The sequence below is a fragment of the Erithacus rubecula genome, assembly GCF_903797595.1.
Source record: "Erithacus rubecula genome assembly, chromosome: 2".
Taxonomy (NCBI): Eukaryota; Metazoa; Chordata; class Aves; order Passeriformes; family Muscicapidae; genus Erithacus; species Erithacus rubecula.
The window spans coordinates 47,850,407-47,870,871 of record NC_136685.1 but is presented as its reverse complement, the minus strand read 5'-3'; the positions used below and the strand labels follow the sequence as shown (position 1 = coordinate 47,870,871).

The following is a 20,465-nucleotide window of genomic DNA, read 5'->3' as shown; positions in this document are numbered from 1 at the left end:
CTGTTAAAAGCTGACCCTGTGTTATCTCCAGCACCTGCCTGCCCTTTGTCCTGTTGCTGTCTTGTCAGGGTGTCATAGGGCAGGGTGAGCCATCTGTGCTGCTCCCCCCGTTATCTGCAGCATCTCGCACTTGGAGGTGCTCTTATCTCGGTAGAGGCTCCTCCAGCCTGGCAGCGCCTTTTTTGGGCTGCCCTGCCACCCACAGAGTCTGGCAGTCTGCAGCTCTGTGCACCTGCACCCCCAAACAGGCTGCAGAGTAATGCAGTTCACACATTCCTCAATGTTTATGTAACTGTAGATGTAGCTGGGTGTTTCCTGAAGCCTTTCTATAGGGACAACCACGGCTGTTTGCATACGAGATTAGGGGATTTGGTAGCTGGAAAGAGATAAACTTGGAAAAGTGTTTGAGACCAGAACTGGATAGAGAACATTCCTGGTGGAAAAATTTGAGCTTTAGGGAAGAAATATGAGACTAAAGACAATATATTTATTTTCAAAAAGTGCTTCACCCAAATCTTCAGAATTTACAAGAATTGCTGGTGGGCAGGCGGTAAGCCAGCAATGAAAACTGACAGGACCTGTCAAGTAGGCTGCTGGGGAGGCTCAGTCCCTGCCTGCTCTGCTCCTCAGCCATCAGCCTGCCTGGAAGGAGCTTGTCAGATTCATCTTTCTATCCACAGCAAGTGAAGTTGATGTGGTTTTTGCTTGTATATGTTTGGCTGGTTGGTTGTTTTGCATGCGTAGAGGGAGAGCTGTTTATAAACATGGGCAGTGGATTTTCAACAGCAGACTTCATCCCTGGCATTACTCTACCAGACACTTTGTAGTTTGGTGACCTGGCATCCACTTTTTTTTTTTTCATTATTAAAATTATTTGAATGTTTCCTTTTAACTTTTTCCTTATCTTTGAAGTGTGTCTTAGAAAACTGCTGCAGCAAATTCCCTAGATTATTCTCATAAGATGATTTGGGTTGGAAGACATCTTAAAGATCAACTTGTTCCAAGCCCCTAAAGTTTCAACTTTGGGCTGAACTGTCCAAAACAGTTTGAGAGAGAGCAAGGACTTTGTCTTGCCTGTACTGTAGTTTACTTTAAGTACTCCAATTGATCTCCTTAAGGAATCTTGCAAAGCAAATGAGAAATCAAGAGAGGTTCTGGGAGACTTATGAGGTTTTACGTACCTGCCTGAAAAAAGCAGGAGAATTAAAAAAGAAAAAAAAAAGGAGTGTTTGGAAAGCAAGTCACATCCACGGTTTTTCCTTTCTTTCAGAAGCTGGCTTTCCTGTTCCTTCTTAGGAAGGGTCAGAAATTGCAGGTAGCTGTTGAATGCATTCTATTATGGAGAAGCATATGTATTTTTTTATGATAGCTAATGTATATGTTGAAAAACTATAAATTTAGATGTCAGTGAAAATTTTTGCTCATTGTGGGAGATGGGGTTGTTTAGCCTGGAGAAAAGGAAGCTCAGGGGGGATGTCATCACTCTCTACAACTGCCTGAAAGGAGGCTGTAGCAAGGTGAGGTTACTCTTCCCCAGGTAACAAGCAATAGGACAAGGGGGAATGGCCTCAAGCTGCACCAGTGGAGGTTTAGGTTGGGTATTAGGAAAAGTTTTGTCACAAAAAGATTGTCAAGCACTGAAACAGGCTTCCCAGGGAAGCCCCATCCCTGGAATTATTTATACTGTATGTAGTTGTGATGTTTAGGGATGCATTTTGTTGGTAGCCTTGGAGATCTGGTTGGACTTGTTGGCCTTGGAGGCCTTTCCCAACCTTCATGATTCTATGACTCTATAATAAGACTCTACTGGGTGTGTGGGGTGGAAGGTATCTCCTAATAACACCACAGTACTTGAAACTCATCATGCCATTATCTGCGTTATAGATAGTGCAAACTGAAATTATGTTCCATTTGTGCTGTGAAAACTGCATTTGATGCACTTTTTGTTAGCAGCTTAGGAAATGCAGTATGAAGTTTGGGCCTCTCTGACCATCTGCTCTCTCAAATTCTTCAGTATCCTGTTAGGTTGTCATTGTATCTCCTGGCAATGATTCTTCTTGAGTGTTTGCCTTTTCAGTAACAAACCTAATTGTTTGCGTATTTCATTTCTTCCTTTTGTCTTTTACAAGGTTATTCAGGAACAATCCTTACTTTTTCCATGTCTTGATTTTTATCTTGTTGCCCATTTTTCAACCTTTCCATTGAGGAAAATATCTTCATGCCTCTTAATTGAATCCTTTCTTTTTGTTCTATATCCTCTACTGCCAGTAGGTGTTTGGAACAGACCACTAGTATCCTTCATGGCTGTTTTTGTCTCATAATGGCTTTATGGTTTTGCATTCATTTTCTTGTACAACTGAGCATCTGATTTCCTTTGACTGTCATGAAAATGTGATCACAGGCATTCTCCATAAGCCTGTGACAGTTTTTTCCAAATTCACATGGAGCTGATCAATTATAAACCATCCTACCTATGATTTGCTATATAATTTATAACTGCTTATTGCTGAGGAAGATTTGGATATACAAGAAAAATACTGTGTAAAGCTCTAATAGGCTGTGTATAGTACTGGAATAGATACTACCTAAGGGTTCAATTGATTTTAGTACATAAAAGCAGATTTGTTTAGATTTTTGAGTTTTTTCTTAAGCAGCATCCTTCCACAAAAGGATCCCTGGCATAGTTGTACTTTTCAGTATAAAGGCATTATTTCCAAGGTGCCATCATTACTCCAGCCTGACTGAAGGAAATATAGATACCAGTAATCACATTTCACCTGTTGGGTATGGGGAAAGGGTCTTATTGCTATTTTTGCAGATATGTTTACGTGAACTGGAAAGTTAATTTGCCAATCCAGCCACTGTTTTGTATCACATATATACTGTGGTGGTGGAATTAAGCAAAAGGTCTAAGGTCCAAGTGTCTTGTATTTGGAGAACTTAACCAGCACTGATTGTGTCAGGATCCACAGGCCACCTAATCAAATAAGTGTTTCAAGAGAAAAAAAAAAGCCACACAAAGAATGGTAATGTTTAGGCAGTTTACAATATCCATTTTGAATACTGTGATAAAACTGCTGAAGGCAAATAGCTGATACACATTTCCTGTTTTGGTGGTTATTTCATTGTTTGCACAGCTAGATGTGATGATTAATTTGCAGCAAGAAATTTTCACCTTAGAAAAGTTGCTACCATGCAACCCATGTTTCCTGGAGATAGTTTGAGAGCTGCAGAAATAAATATTTCTTAAAATAGTATTTTTCCTGAAATCAAATGAAGCCCTAGAAAAGCTGTTTGATCAATTCTGACCAAGATAGGTAGATGTAAAAGTGAAATGGGCAGAAAGCAGGAATTTGTAGATGACACTGGAACTTCATCACATTTTGCCAGGGTCTGACTATTTTAAGTGTTCTTCTTGGATCTTTCTATACTAGTGCCATAAGCAGATAGCTTTCTGTCAGGAATGAGCTGACAGTGTTTTGCTAAGCTGACATATTTCTTTCAATATAGAGAATACCTTGAAATATTTCTGAAGGCTGAGAAGAAGCTTTAACAATTCATGATTTTCATCTGAAATATTTTAAACAGCCACAGTCTTGGGCTGAAATTTGACTTGTGTCCTTGTTGATCTGGAAAAGCAAGTCAATTTACTTGCCCTGTAAAATGTGCATAAATATGTGCAATGCATACTGAATTTGTTAGGATTGCAGGATAACTTGATCTGTAGCTATGAGAAGGTCCTGGTTCAAGGTCAGACAGGGCTGCTTAGGTTTGTACCTCCACAGTGCTGGAACCTCCCAGAGCAGAGCTGGCACAGCCACCATGGGCAGCCCCCAACTCTGCCTCCCTGGCCCTTGTCCTTGTGCACCACCTGAACCCTGCTAAATTTCATGAAGTTCCTGTTGGCCTGTTCTCCAGCCTGTTTTGACCTCTGCCAACAGCAGCCCTGGCTCCCAGGTTGGATTTCTTTCCCCACCCCAAAGAGGTTACTTGCAAGCTTGGTAAGGTTGCACTGCATCACGTTCTTCAACTGTCACCTGCTTTTGACCCACATGTAACTGGTTTTCAGCTGCTGGGAAACAGTCCCATCCTTTTGCCCTAATTCCAGGATATTAGGCTGAAGAGCCTTCTCTGATAGTGGTAATGATGCAGACTTAGCTCTTGATCCATGCAGCAACTGCATATCTGATTAATCTATGGAAATACTCCTCAGTGAAGACTTAGGAAAGTGCAGTTTCACCATGGTCACAGTAATGAGTTTTAGCAGTGCTTCTCTAACTGGATGCTGGGGAGAGGGGAGGGGAGGGGAGGGGAGGGGAGGGGAGGGGAGGGGAGGGAGGGGAGGGGAGGGGAGGGGAGGGGAGGGGAGGGGAGGGGAGGGGAGGGGAGGGGAGGGGAGGGGAGGGGAGGGGAGGGGAGGGGAGGGGAGGGGAGGGGAAAGGTAGAGCTGGCCTTTTTTCAAAGCTGATGGCATGAGGATGGGTGAAGTATTTATTGTCAGTACCCAGCATTTTTGAAAGCTCAAAGTGCCCTGCACTTCATGAATTCAGGGGCAGCATCAAGCTCTCTGGGTTTCTCATTAACTGGCAAACTCCAGTAGCTTTTGTAGCTTGTGTTTTTGCTTACTGTTATTAGCCATTTAACTTAAGTTGATAATGGCTCCAAATATACTAATCTGGATGGCTCACTGCTCCATTTTTTTTTCTTAATAAAAAGCTACAATTAAAATAACATTTAAAAATACTCGCTTCAATCAAATTCAAGTAAATAAAAGAAAATGCAATTAAAGAAACGTTGGTCTTAGAAAATACATCTGAAAATTTGCCTTTCAATGCCAGTCTGGCATTCATCTCATCACTAAAACTTCTTATCATCAAGGATATTGTCTTGTCACTTCCAGTTCCCTGGTAGGGAAGCAGGATTGTGGGATGAATGTAGACTAATTTTGCAAGGGGGAGAAACTTCAGGAAGGTTGCTGTTGCTTTTTTAATTGTTGTTCCTGTCTTAAAAGACATGCTGGATAGACAATTTCCATTTAGCAAGGTGGCCAAAACTTTGTTAGTGACTTTAGCAGCAGAATGAAACTTTAGAGTATATAAGGGGAGATTGAGGTTCAAAATGTGTGATGGTATCTTACTTCACTTTTGTTAATCATGTATGTTAATTATGCTCTGAAACAGCCACTTGAATCACCTTGGTGTTAATCACTTCCTGTGACTGTGTTGTATTGCGTAACACTGCTTATTATTGTACTGCTTATTGTTTTATTTGTGTTGCCTCTGCTGAGATTGGGAACTTCAAAAGCAGCATGGCTATGGAGTGCCAGGTACCTAAAAACAAGTAGGACATACAGCCCATGCCATGAATACTTTATAATCTAATTAGAAGAAAACCTTACCAAATAATTTCTTAAAGTATAGTAGGAAAAAGAGAACAAAAGCATGATTGTATCATGCAGGTGCAGGAGCTGAACTGTGAATGCTGTTTAGCTTGGGAGTTCTTGGAAACCATTGCAAGTCATAAGTAGACCAAGAAAAAAAATTGACACTGAGTGGGATGACTCTATGTATACCACTATTCTTCATAATAGTAGTATTTCCACAAATTGCTTTCTTTTTTCCTTTCCTTTTAAGACATTATTCAAATTGTGCATGAACTTCAGAGGCTGGTACTAATTCTGCAATTTTTTTATACAACTCTTCAATGCTTTTCTGTCTTAAGTGAAAATTTTGGAGCTTTCTTTCTGGTTATTGTCAGTAATGAACAATGACCTGAGTTCTTCCACATTACCTTATGATGTGATGCTTCTCTTTTAACGGGTGTTTCATTAGCACAAACATCTGTGTGATCTGGTTCTTAAAAAATCAGCTAACAGTAATTCTCCTTAGGCAAAAATCACTGATTTATCCACCACAGAGATTTAAGAAAAAAATAAGTATGCAAACATCTGAAATAATGGGTTGTCTGAAGAAACATAATCTATCTCTTGTGCTAGTGGTAAGAAAATACTTTTTCCTTGTATCTGTTAAAGAGCCCTTTATGTTTTATGCCCCTTATGACTTTTTATGTTTAAGTATTGAAGAAGGCAGCCTTGGAGAAATGCAGTGGTTTTGAGTGACAGGCTGTAGGCTTCATTTTTTTTTTTTTTTTTTCTGAAAAGCAGATCTTGGTAACAGTTGCTAAGTTGTAAGGTAGAGGCTGTATGGCTTGTTCTTTAGACTGCTCTTTTGCTTGGAACTGGGTGACTTGGGCAGTTCCAGATTTCCATCTTGTTTATGTATACAGACATAAATGACAAGTGGCAAAAGTTGAAAAGGAGCATTTTCAGTTATTCATCTAAATTGTGCTTAATTTCATGATACTGCACCTCAGTACTACATTTTCTTTTTGCTTTCCACTTAATCCTGTAGTTAGTGAGATGTGTGATTGGTTCACCCACTAGTGACAGAGTTGGAGGAAGGGGGAGTTCAACAATATCATAATAGATGCTTTCAAGGCATATATTTTCAGGGAAAACTATTTAAATGACTACAGAACATACTCAAATCCTAGCTTACCTGAGAGGGGAAATAAAAAAAATAAATAAAAAGATTATTCAAACCCCTCCATTTGATAAGGAAATAGCATTTTCTTGCATATCTATTTTGTTTTCTATACTTTTGGTGGAAGACAGCTGGAGTTGAGTAAATGAGTCTAAAACTGAGCTAAAACTGATCTACTTTGGCCAGTTCAAGGTGGGATAAGTGCTATTATGTTATTTGGGTAACTATACAGGCAAGATTTTTGAAACACACTTTTTTCTATTTTCCTGAAATAGATCATTTCATTTGGCTGAAATTAGACAAGCTTTTGGTTACAGAAAGTGCAAGGACACTGCTCTTTGTGGGAAGGGCCATACATTTTTCTTCTCTTCTTAGGTTTTGATTAATCAAGGAAAGGGTCTCAGATTGGATATTTCAGAGCTGCACCAGTTTGTTTTTCTTTTAGCTGTACTGGTCAGATGGACAGGTAAGAAGCAAGCTGTAGATACTGGCTAATATAATATACTGGCTGAATGATATTAATATACAAAGTATGCAGGTAAACTCTTCCTTCCTGAAGATCTTCCTTCAGGTTTCTCTGCCTTATCATTCTTGTGCCTTCTACTAAAATGCACAATTCAATAGTTAATGCAATGTAGCCCAGCTCTCAGCAACTAATAGTAAAACATTCTGGTGTCTCCTGCGTTTCCAGTAAATTCATAATTTTAGCAGTACATTACTCTTAACAAAGAGAGGTATGTTTGACAAATGAGTAAAGCGTGGCTTGTTATCATGGACTAGTTTCATATGTCATACAGTAATTATCAAATTAATTTTTCTTAGGCAGACATTAAAGCATAAGGGCTGCTGTTCTTATTAGTTATTTCTTACATGAAATTGTCTCTTTTTTCTTGTGTACTTGTGCATTAAATAAAATATGCAATAATAGAATAAGTGTAGAAAATACCTTACCTGCAAATTTCCTGTTCTCTTTAGTTACCTTTTAATTAGAATTCTTGTTACAGAATTAATAGGATAATTGATTCTTTTTAAAATGAGCAACAGAATGAAGCACTGTGCAGAGTCTATCCCTGGTTAATAAATGATGCCCAGAACGGCATATGATGAATATTAGTTGGATAGTTTAATACAGTCCTAAGGAGGCTTACAAGCTACTGTGAGGAATAGAAAATATAAGAATAGAAACTTATCTGTAACTTAACACATGAGGGAATAATACTTAGCATTTCTGTCAGGCTTTCCATTTGAGGAGCTTGAAGTTCTTTGCAATACAAATGATGAATTAATTCTCAGACTAGGCCTTAAGATTTTTATTTTCTCTTCCTTTTTTCTATGCAAATGCTAGACTTTTTTATTTTAATTTGTCTTTGTGGGTGAGGAATTATTTGTGAGATATTAAAATGCTGAGGAGTAGTAGGATTTTGCTTGCACACACCTTTAATGCAGATCATTAAATACAGAACCATATAAAGTATTCCATTATATGATATGCATGTTTAATATTATTGGAAATTCATGTAAATCAGTTTGGCTACCTTAGTTCTATTGTCATGGTAAGAGGTATTTCAGGAATTTCCCCCACTCTGTGTCTGACAGTGCCCTACACTGTGGGCTGCACTGCTGGATGAACCTCTGGGTTGTTAGGAGTCCTTAATTTGTATCACAATCCACAAGGAAGCTTGTTCCTCAAATGTTCCTCAAAGCCATGCTAGCTGCTTATTGGAAAACAGTGGCTGGGAATCCTTGTTACTGGCCCATTAACTAATGCTAAAGTTTCCTTTGTGGCTTTTCTTGGCTGGATGGAAGTCCCATCAGGAAGCACTCATGGGAACTCCTCCAGCCTGCCAGAGCTCCAGAGCATCCACCTGCTAAATTAGAAATGGTGACACCTTGGCAGTGACTGCTACACAAACACTGACACTGTGTGGTTTGCTTTTAACTCGGGATGATGCCATTAGGAAATGTGGTTATAAACACCAAAAATCCGTCAAACTCCTGATTTGCAATAATCTTCCTGCTGACAGATAAGAAGTGATTATTTATATGAAGGTTCATAGTGACAGGATTTATTTTACATGTCTTGGAGGAGAAAAACAGATTTCTGTTGCCAGTAGAGAAAGGGAGTCTGTCATTTGTATCTTCTTCTGTCAGATTCAAGAGAAAATAAATAAACAGTATCAACTGAGATGAACCTTTATACATTTGACATTATTTCTTCAGCTCTATTTCTGAAGTAAGAAGTAGTACCAGAAAGTTGAGAGCTTAAAATAAAATTTAGAGAGACATAATTGCTAATTTTTGTTTGAAAATAAACCTGAGACACAATTCTACCTACAGAAAACAATGATCTTGATTATAAACCTTTTTTACTAGTTTTCTAGTGGATCTTGGTGTTCAGTTAAGAAGGTAATTTCTAGTTTTTGTTTTATGAAAAGTTGCTTATAGTGAATTCTGTCAGCAGTCCAGCATAACAGTAGACAGAGTAACTGAAAGAGCCTAAAGAAGACATGTATCACTGTTAGTCAGATCTGCATGTCTGCTTAGATAAGGTTGTGAACTAATTGGTAAAGAAGTAACCACAGTGGAACAAATTACATCTTTACCTAGATTTTCTACTGTAGAGCAAGTCTGAACATACTGTGAACACTGATAAAAACACTTGGGGAAAAAAAAAAAAAAGGTCAAGGTAGATTTTAGTGATCAAAGCATTTCCAGATGGAAAAGACATGGGAACGTGTTAGCATTGTATGCAGAACTGCAAGAAAAGATTGAAATAAAAGGTTTAAAGCACTACCAAAGCAATAATAATGAATATTGACAAAGATAACAAAGATCATGCTCAGAAACAATGGCAAGTATCAAATGAATTTGCCATGTAGTTGTGCTTACTAATCCTAGAAAAAGTGTTATGTATTGAGATAGAGAAAATTCACCTATTACTTCATCTTTTCTAGACTCATATTATTCAAGAGAAGCTCAATAAACTCAATAACTTGTATTTCTTTAAAGTGCAGTGTTACACTAAATACCGTTGTGAGGATGATGAAACACAAATTTAATACTTTTGAAAGCTAAAGAAACAAAGGCTGTGTATTTCCAAAAATTGCTCACTGTGGTAATCAGTAGATTCAATAAGAGCATATTAAATAAATCTTTCATATATACAGCATAGCTTTTGGAAAGTGATAGTGTACCAGCTGAGGGAGGATCATACAGTTTTTCACAGAGAAATCCTAATTGGTGGCAATAATTTCAAAGGTAGTATTGCATTTGCTAATAATAAATGCTTCTGGTTTTTTTCAGCTGTGCTGCAGTTTGGTTGTCACTCAGTGACTGAAAACAGTTGAGAACAGGTCTTTCAATGGGCTTTGGGCAAGATGACTTGGAGAGTCTCTGCCAACCTCAACCCTTCTGTGATCCTGATTCACTGAGTCTTAGCTTGTTGACTAACAGTAATGGGAACAGAAAGAATATAAGGCTTTCTAAAACCTGAGGTTTTGCTAATGCTGATGCAATATTTCATCAGAGCAAAGAAACCAGAAGGTTGTGTTGTGGTCACAAACTTCCTGCCCTGTGAGACACTGTGGTGTGTTCACCAGGGCAGCCAAGCATCCACACAGCTGCTGGCCCAAGTGGGCTGCAGGAGGGAACAGGAAGAATGAAAGCCACAGAACTGGTGGGTCAAGATAAATACCATTTATTAGGTGGAAGAAGGAGGGGACAGGGACAAATTATGCGAAGGCAGCAATCAGACTGATGCCCAGTTGCTGAACAGCAGCCACCTTGGAAAACTGCTCTTTCTTCTTCTGCCCCAGTTTTTATTGCTGAGCATGATGTTAACATGGTAGGAAATAACCCTTTGACCAGCTGGAGTCAGCTCTCCCACCTGTCCCCCCTTTCAACCTTATAGCCACCTCCTCCATTTTCCCTCTCAGGGGGAGTAGAAAAGGTGCAGGAGCTGGAAAAAGAGAAAGCCTTGCTGTTTTACAAGTGCTGTTCAGCAGCAGCAGCAGCCAAAACACTGTTGTGCTATCAACATTATTTCAGGCATCAATTCAAAATGCCATATGGGCTGCAGTGATGGATGCTAACTCCATCCCAACCAGACCCAGAAGAGTCCTCAGCTATGCAAGTTAATTTGTGCAGGAGGAAAGTTCAAGTGGAATGCCTGTTGAGATTTCTTACTAATTCTAGGGATTTCCTTGCCCTTGCTGATACTGTGGAAAAATGATGTTTTAGTTACAGCAGCAAGGAGAGAAGATGCAGGGAGACTAGTCTGAGTGAACGTGTAGTTCTGGTAAGGAGTTTAAAAGGTGAGAATAACTTAAATGTGTAGAAGGATCAGTGTAAATTGAGGAAGATTAAGCTATGGGTGGGAGTTAATAGAGATTAGATAAATTGCTATATTTTCTTCAGAGCTTTGTTGTGGGGGTAAGTTTGATTTGGGAGGAAGTTGTGTGGGCTTTTTTTGTCTCTTAATTTCTTGAACTTTCAGTACCTAAGTCTTCTGCCTTCCTCCTCTGTCTTGGCAAGATTTAAGTGGCTCTGTTGAAGGTCAGGGTGGCACTATTTTATGCAATTAATCCTTTTTCTCCTTTAATATCCCAGTTCTAAAAGGTGCTTTAATTCTTTTCCTGACATCCTCTTTGGCATCTCCCCCACTTACATGTAACTGCTAAAAAAAAACCTTATTAAGTTGTTATTTTCACTCCACCTGTTACTGCAATAGTTTCCATCTGAGCACCACTGTTACTGTGCTGATTCAGCATCGCTGTTGTTTTCTGTGAACGTTTCAATAGAACAGTGTTTTGCAAATTTCAAGTGAGTTTTATCTTCTCTCTAGGTGTTGTGTCAGTACTTTGAAAGATGACAGTAACCAAAATACCAGCAAATAGGGAGAGCATTATCATCATCTTGTAGATGGCCAATATTATGGCTGTAGGATAGGTTTTTCTTTCTGCTTTTACAGAACAAGGATCTGTCAGCCTCCGGTAGAGTTTGAGGTTCAATGAGCCTTTCTGGGCTCCCCAGTTCAAGAAAGACAAGGAGTTACTGGAGAGTGTCTAGCAAAGGGCTGAGGAGGATGAGGAGACTGGAACATCTCTCTGGTATGAGGTGGGCTAAGGGCCTGTTGAACCTGAACAAGAGATAGCTGAGATGGGATTTTATCAATGCACACAAATATCTTAAGTTCAGGGTGGGGTCAGACTTTTCAGTGGTGCTCAGCAACCAGATAAGTGGCAATGGGCACAAACTGAAACACAGGAAGTTCCACCTAAATTGTGAGGAAAAAACATCTCTACTGTGAGGGTGTCGGAGCACTGGAACAAGCTGCTAGTTGTGGATTCTCCTTGAGTTTCCTTCTAGATAAACTTAAAACCTTCCTTGACAAAATCTTGTGCAACCTGCTGTGGATAAACCTGCTTCAGCATGGGGACTGGAAGTGGTTGATCTCCAGATTATCTCTCCTTTTCAATCTCAACCATCCTGTGATATTTTTTTTTTTAATATGTAGTAAAACTAGAAGGACTGATGGATGCTTCTATGCAAATGAAACTCTGCCTATTAACATCCTGGAAGACTAATACAGAATTATTTAAAATATTAGTTATACTGTAGAGGAGTTTGAGAGTATCTGGAATCATCTAGTCAAAAGCTGTTGGAGTCAACCTCATTGGAAATTTCTCTTTTTAACAGCATTAGTACACGAAATGTTCTCAGTAACTGTGGTCTTTAGAAATTTCAAGTGATCAATAGCACTTGTATAAGTGGTCAGAGATGTGATCAAAGGACTCTCTGTGAATTACCAAAAAAAAAAAAAAAAAAAAAAAAAACAGGAGATAATGACTTGATGGTATCCCATGCAAACAGAAGGGTGAAGACTCCAAAGATAGATAGATTTCTCAAAAGAAAAAAAAAAAAAAAACAAAAAACGAAAAAAACCCCAAACCAAAAAAAAAGAAGCAAAAAAAAAAAAAACAACCTGTTAAAATTAATTCCCAAAGTGCCAGTGCTAGGAGTTTTGCTGAAGCAAAGAATTACCTGGGCAATCTGGGTCTATTAAAATTGCTCTCCAATATTTTAGTACCTTTTCATTCTTACATGGAAAATGAAACTATTTACAGATAGGGAGTTAATGTAGTGGGAAACTTAATATGGTTTTCTAATTTTCATGGAGGGGGAAGAATGTAGAGTATTTCTGATGTAATGAATCCTGGAAATTGGTGCCCCAAGTCGCTTGTGTAGCAAGGCAGTGCTGATTAAGGCAGGGCTCTTTAGCTGCTGTATCTGCGGGCTCTTTGCCCAGTAACACAGTAACACTAACTGCTAATAAGTTCTTTTTGAAGAGCCATTCATGGCTGTGTCTAGTTGGAATGACTCATTTCTTTTGTAACACTAGAGGGCTCACTGACTGCTTTTGGAGCTGCCTTTTGCTTGCAGGTATGCCCATAAATCTCCAAATATCTAAGCAAGGATGTCCTAAAGGTATGTTTTCTTAGGAGTAAATTTCCTCACTAACTCAGTGGTTTTGTCTAAATCGAGGCTTTCTGGAAGAGTTCTAAAAAATGCTTTGATTAGCCAAATGAAATTAATTTGAACTCCTGCTCAGTAAATATTGGTAGGGTTTTTCCTATTGAAATATTTCGATAAGTTTAGGCAGAGCAGTGTTTTTTTGTTTAATGTTTGTTTGTTTGGGAGTTTTGTTGGGTTTGTTGTTTGGTTGGTTGGTTTTTTTTTGGTCTGCTTGGCTTGTGGAATCCATACATTGTAATTTCCTAGGAAGCAATTAGATAAATGTAGTAGTAGTTAGCAGAATGGGAGGAAACTTTTGTAAAAAAAAAAAAAAAAAAAACCAACCCAACAACCCATCTGATGTTCATTGGCCCACAATAATAAATATTATTAAGTGGTAGTGTCTACTGTCTGGGTTATCTTCCTGTCCTACTAGCTAGGAGTTGATGAGCAATAGGGTAATCAGTGGTTTCTGCTACCAAATCACACATACATTTATGATACAATATGTCTGAGGTGTCAATGCATGGGGAAAAACTAAAGACAAGTGATTGCATCTAGAACATCTTGTAGCATCACACACTTTGTGACTGAACCATTCCAGTCTGGAGCTGTTTCTGCCTTGGTAACTCTGATACTCATGACAATCTGATAATCATGACAAGACAAAAATGATCCTCCAACCAACAATGTCACTTGCAAAAGTTTGTGTTTCCTGAACTGACTTTGGGAATTAATAAGCACTTTCTTATGCAAGAGGAGCATAGATGTGCAAGGACAAAATGGATAGAAAAAGGAAGGACAATGTTGGTAGTGAGCAATTATAATGTTTTTATAATACTATATCTTGCTGCCCTTTGATTCAGGCCACCTAATCACAAGTTCAGTTTATTTAAAAAAAAAAAAAAAGGAAAAAAAGTTGTCTTGTGTGGTGTGCCCTGATTAAGATTAAACAAATGAAAAGAATCTGATGTGATTGAATGAGGAAATAAGCTTTAACAAAGCATAGGATTTAGCCTTCTGAAATCTCTGAGAATTTGTACGTTAATATCTAAAGCTGAGCTTGCAGATCTTGGATATGATGTCAGGGCAGATTAAGTCTTTCTTGTATAATAGACAAAATTACCAGAAAATTTCAATTGGTAAATTAGAAAATATACTGTGGACAAATGATTGGTTTCATGTAGTCTTGATTTTTGTAGCCACAGATTGGGAAAGCCCCATGGTCAGAAAGTCTGCCAGTTGTCTGCCTGTTACCAGTTCTGCTTTGAGACAAAAAGCCCCATCCTGGAGGAGCTCCTAAGCCACCCTGCAATGAAGTCAAGCAATGGACACAGCTCCTGCTATCCAGCATATCACTGCCATCCATGGCCTAGGACCAGTGCCACAGGGCCTCTGACTTGATGCCTTTCAGCTAACATCTGACACCAGGCTCATCTTTTGGATGAAAATGCTCACACATTGACTGCCATTGCCAATTTTTGTATTTTTAAGCTGGACCTACAGTCTAGATTAACATCCATGAATTTTCCTGCTGGATAGATGTGCATTTTTTTTCTCCCATTAATAGTGGAGAAATGTTTATTCTCACAAGTATAGTGGTGTTCTAAAAAATCTGTTGTCATTTATTATGGTATGGCTTAATGCAGATTTTTAATTGACATAATTTCTCTGAGGTTTGAGCAAAGGAAAGAGGAAGGGAGAAAGTGCAGGATTACTATTATCAGCATGTCCCAAGGCTGCTGCTTTTAAATTTAGGATTGTAACTGTTATTTAACAGAATTATCCTTGACACACGTGGCCTCAAGAAGAGATCTGAAAGCAAGGACAGAGCAGTGTTGTCATCTGACAGCCTGAAGCAGTATCTTTGAAAAGGTCTGAAATTGTCACTTCTTGTCTAGAAGATGACCTCTGACATTTCCAGCACTACTCTGCCTTGTGGAAGAGGAGAGGAGGGACAGCAATGAGGCAGAATCTTTCTGTTACATAAAGTCATGCTGCTTGTGGTGGCCTTTAAAGAAGGCTCTTCCTGAGCAGGTGTTAGAAGTGGTGGTTGGTAATGGGAGGTGTTGGACCTGCTGGAGTGGCAGTGGTTTGTCACCAGACCTGCAGAGCTGAGTGTGTTCTCACCACATGTTTGGGGAGGGGCAGGTGGGTACCTGGATGTGCACCTGGACCACCCTGAAAAAGGACAGCTCAGACCAGATAGGTCTGGTGATGGTGATGGAAAGTGTGAGCTATTCCTGAGTCAACCACTCCCCTGGCTTCGGGTGGGATGCCCCCTGCTTCTACCACAGCACTGCTGTGCTGGGCTCTGCAAAGCTGAGTATTTATCTGAGTGCACCTCTTCTTGTGCAAAATATGATTTGGTGGTAATATGTTTAGTGGTAAAGGTTTTTGTATCTGTGCAAAATGGCATGTGAAAGCATCTACAGATGCATTTCTAGCCATAAAAGATTGTATTGTAAAAACTTCAAAACATTTTCTAGGTGTTCTGCCTGCCCACTTTACCATCCTCCTGGTGTTACTAGCTGTGCTGAGTTTGAACCAGCTAGTTTTATGCAAGCAGGTCTCTGCCAGAATCTGAAAACTACTGTAAGCTTTATTTTCACCTTAAAGAATCTAGAGGTTTTAGGGGAAATACCTTCTTTAAATATGTTACTTCCCCCAGTTTCTGTGGTGTATGCTGAAGGGAAATAAAATCTCAATTGAATTGATATATGACACAGTGAATTCTCTTTCTAAAAATGAATTATTTTTTAATGTATCTTGACCATAAGCTTGCAGGTAACAGAAGTGGAGAGAACAGTCATGTAATTCTTACAGCAACCGTCCCACTGCCACCTGTAAAACAGTGCCACTGTTATTCTTTATTAAATATTTCACAGATCTAGTGCATACAGCAGGAATTTGGTTAAGAATTGAGTTAAATGTTTTTAATATTGAGAATATTCTCAAGTTGGTGTTTGCTGTGGCTTCTTGCTAAATCAACATTATAATCCTGCTTTGGTTTCCCTACAGATGATGAAGCATGCCTGGGATAATTATAAGCGTTACGCGTGGGGATTAAATGAACTGAAACCCATATCTAAGCAAGGACATTCAAGCAATTTGTTTGGTGAGTAGAGTGTATTTTTGTGCTTAGTGACGTTAGCATAAAACAGTAAATCAGCTGAAAAGCTTATAAGTGATAAACATGTTTTCTTTCTTCTCCCTGTCATGCAGTATGATGTTTCTTGCTTCTGTTATGTATAAAAAGTAACAGTAAATGAAGGTGCTTTCTGTGACTTTTATAGATTAGTGTCTGAATGAGAATAAATGGAGCATGGCATTGCTGCATGATAAAAATACAGTTTTGCTCCAATAAATGCTGTCCTGTCTTAAACATTTACTATGGAAATCATTGATGCCACATTCAATAAGCTGGGAGCTAAGGGGGACAGGGTGGAGAAGAGGAGAAATCTTATACGAGGAACTAACAGTACTCTCCACAGTCACAAAGCTGTGTACAGTTCTCAGGAATTCATTTCCATTTCTTATAAAACTTTGTCGATTTGTATCAGACTCCCTTATCCGGCTTTTTTTTTTTTTGTTTTTTTCATTAATACAGCTGTTGTTTGTACCTCCAAATACTGCACAGGAGATGTTAAATAAAGCACAAGTTGTTATCAGTGTAGAACAAATATGGGACTGAAAAGTTCTGGTAGGAGAGGTGCACTGTAGAAATCCAGTGTAATGAGGCAAGACTTCCTTGGTGTCCAAGTAGGACTTGGCTGAGTAAATAGTAGCTGAAGAGAAACAGCATTCTGAGGAATCATAAGAAAACAGTCCTATGAATTGCCATTATCTTCAGTTTTGCAGAAAAATGAAGAATTAAACTGTTTGACACCAATTTTTCTATTTAAATAGCTTGTGTTACAAAAATTAGCTTATTTTCCAAACAGAAAGCCGAAAAAATTGCTGATTTCTATAGCTGAGACAAAATCAATGCATTATTTTGATTTTAACAGGAACTTACTTTGTTGAATGTTTACAAAAGATAACTTGAAGTGGAAACATTTCCTAAAGCAGCCTAAATAGAGCACTTATCAAATCCCCAACTATGTTTGGAGGTTGCTTAGAGACAGCAGTTGTAATTACAAAAATAAGTTGAAAAATACAACATCTACATTGATCTTGCTGCACTGCTTGGCTACCCTAAGGTGATATAACAAATGTTAATAAGTAATTATTATCTAGTTAGTTACTGGATTTCTTTTTGAGTTCTTGAAAGCAGAGTAGTTTGAGTTAACTTCAAGGTTGAGTCGTGTTTCTATTTCCTTGTCTAAAAATCAAAATTATTTATTGTCTTCAAGAGAATGATAGTTGTGCAATTTTATGTATTTGAGGAACTATTTAATGGAATTCTGTTTTCTTGCAGTACAACAAAATGGCATGAATCTTGAAAATTAAAACGCTTAATGTAGTTTCATTTGAAATCAGAAGTGGTATAAAAATTTCTATGGTTTGAGTTAATAATAATATTGCATGGATTCGCAAAGCAGAACAAGCTGTAGATGTATTGACTTGTGAAAATCTTAAGCAGGAGTTCTGTGGATGTTGCATAAGTTTAAGTCACTTCAGGCACAATTCTCTGTGAAACAGGACAAGTGTTGAATTGAAAAATAATGCTGCATTTAAAGGAGTAAGAGCCAGAATCAGTCTAAATGCAGATCAGTTACTCATCATGGTCATCTGGTATAAGGTCCTATTGCTGAGGAGTTTTCCTTAGAAACATCTTCAATCTTACTGATCTTGGTGCAAATCAAAATAAACATTAGGTCTCTTTCTGCTGAATTGCTTTACAGAATACCAGAGAGCAGCACATCTGCAAGCATCTCTGCCTCATAAGTTACCCTTGCCCAAATCCATAATTGCCTTTTGTTCTTTACAAACAAAACCTTGTTTCTGTAAGTGTCCTCAGATGATTAGATCTGATTTGTTCCTTCAGGTTTGAATTCAACAAAGGTTTTAGGCTTTTTCATAAAACAATAGAAGTGTGACCTATTTGTGTGTTGGGTTTCTTTCCTTCATGAAAGGTTGGAAAAGTTTCCTTATCTTCCTTGTTTCTCCTTTTAAAAAATTTGTAAAAATTGCAAATGATTGACTAATTCAAGGTAACTCTGAATTGTATTAGTGAAGAATAGGTTACCTTCAGCTCTGTGTCCTGTGAATTTCCTGCCAACCTTCAGAAATCAAGTAAGACCTTCAGTTCACTGTCATCCATAACTATCTCAAATTTGCCAAGACTCTCTTTTCTTCTTGTTGCCAGGTTTCAATTGTTTTAAATGTTTCAAATTGTCTTAGTATTAGTAAAATACAGCACATTTCGTTAGGCACTGTTTGATTTTAAACACTTCTCCTTTGAATCAGTTGCTGCATTTACATTGCTTTGCTTATACTGGATGTGGCTGTCTGGGATACAGACTTTTACTGTCTCACTGTGAGGAGCAGCAGAGTCCAGTGCTGTGTGCTGCTTTATGTTGTGTAAATGACACTACAGCTCTCCTGACACAGGAGAGTTGTTTTCAAATGATACTGCTTCTAAGCTTATTTTTGAAAGTATAAATGCATGCCTCCTTTCTATCTCCATTTTGCAGGTAGATTATAATGACTGTTGTGTCTTGAAGGCAAGTCATAACTGTCATGCTATGTTTCTCAGAAGGACAAAAATAAGATACCTTTTGAGAGGTGTAATTATACATAGATGTGGCTTAGGAAGTATTGTCATGAAATACAGACACTATACCTAGGCTAGGACATGAGGAAAATAGAAAAGTGGGGTGGTGATGGGAGAAAGGGTAGGGACGACTGGTGGTTCTAATTTTGGAGGAAGGACAAGAACCCTACTTTAGCACCTTGTGAAATTTACTGGTAGTAGGGATATTCTGTAGCTGAGGACTTCTTGCTGAACTTGGAAATGACTTTTTTGTCATAAACTCAGGTCATGAAAACAAATTGTGAAGTCAAGGAACTGCCTTGATCTTGCTGGTATTCTGCAGGCTCTGTGTCTGGAAGGGTGTGTGCAATAAGGTGAGAAAGTCTTTAGACTGTAGATATATCCATGTTATGAGCAGAAGTTGCTTCCTCTCACATGTACACACCAAGAATAACAAACCTTTAGAGATACACTGAAATGTGATCACTGATATATAAACTGAAACATTTTTCCTTGAAAGCTGTGCCACATATATGCCTCTGACCATTGGCAATGTCTTTTCAGCACATCCGTGCAATGTTTTTATTTCCATTGTATTTGCCATGTTGTAGCAACTATTTGAAAAAACAGAAATATTCTTATTAGTTTAATTCGATAAGGTGCACCACTGTTTCTAGATTAATCAAATAAATTGGAATAGCTCAGCATCTGTTTGCACCATGTCTGTCCATTAGCAAAACAGGGCATATCTCCTGGTATGACTTCTTCCACGAGTGCTAATTCTTCTTTGACTATACCTAGTAGAAAGTAGGCCCTTTAACCTTTATGTTTCAGGTTAGTGTTAACAATGTTAGCTAAAGCAGAGATTTATTAATCTACCTTTCTACTGCAAAAGTGGCAAAATCACAATTTTGCCTTTTTTTCATAGCACTCCACCACCAACCCCTCAAACTAGGAGCTATTCCTCTCTGAGACTTCTGAACTAGTTTTAAAACTAATGAATGTTGCTGCACTAGCAGAGAACTCTTTTGAAAAGTGTTTTCTGCACTTAAGTGGCTGTAACTAAAGGGCTTTTTTAATTATCTGAAGCTGTGTTTCATGTGCAGTATTGCCAGTTTGATATTGTAACTTGTAGGCACTGTATAATTAATCTCTGCAAGTGAAAAGGAACTTTTCTGGAGGCAAAAAGGGAGGCATTTAATAAATACTCACAATCAGTAAACCTCAAAGTTGCCTCAAATACTATAATTTAGTAAGATCCTGCCCCTCCCACTTTGAACTGCTTTTTGTCATTTCTTTTATGGAGTGTTGAGGTGTGTGAATATTTTTAAAGTCTGCCAAAATTTATATCCAAAACTGTCTTGGTAGTGTATAGCAGTGTGTCTTTTCAAACTCTACATTTATTAATGAAGCCTAGGCAATTAATTGTGCATGTGTTTAAGCAATATATTAATTTAAATTAAAAGGATTCAAAATCTTCTCCCCACCCCAACCTTGTTTGTCTTCACTGTTGCTGTTGTATTCCTAGAAATTTTGTGTTTTTGTGAATGGTTTTAATTTTGAAAGTAAGCCTGACATCTATCTCAACTAAATTATCTTGTGTAAAGAATAACATAAGCAGATATGTGGATGAATTACTCAATGCAGCATTTTTGAGAGGAGGTGATATTGCATGACAAAGATGAGTGTATTGTCTTTTCAGATTTCCAAAA

At 38.3% G+C, this 20,465-nt stretch overlaps 1 protein-coding gene across 1 annotated transcript in view; it reads left to right on the top strand.

The window, feature by feature from the left end:
- MAN1A1 (mannosidase alpha class 1A member 1) overlaps positions 1 to 20,465 on the top strand; it is a 136,696-nt gene that overhangs the window by 20,787 nt on the left and 95,444 nt on the right. Inside the window, exon 2 of the mRNA XM_079299323.1 lies at positions 16,077 to 16,173. Coding sequence (XP_079155449.1) covers positions 16,077 to 16,173 — 97 coding nt within the window. The remainder of the gene's footprint in view (positions 1 to 16,076; positions 16,174 to 20,465) is intronic.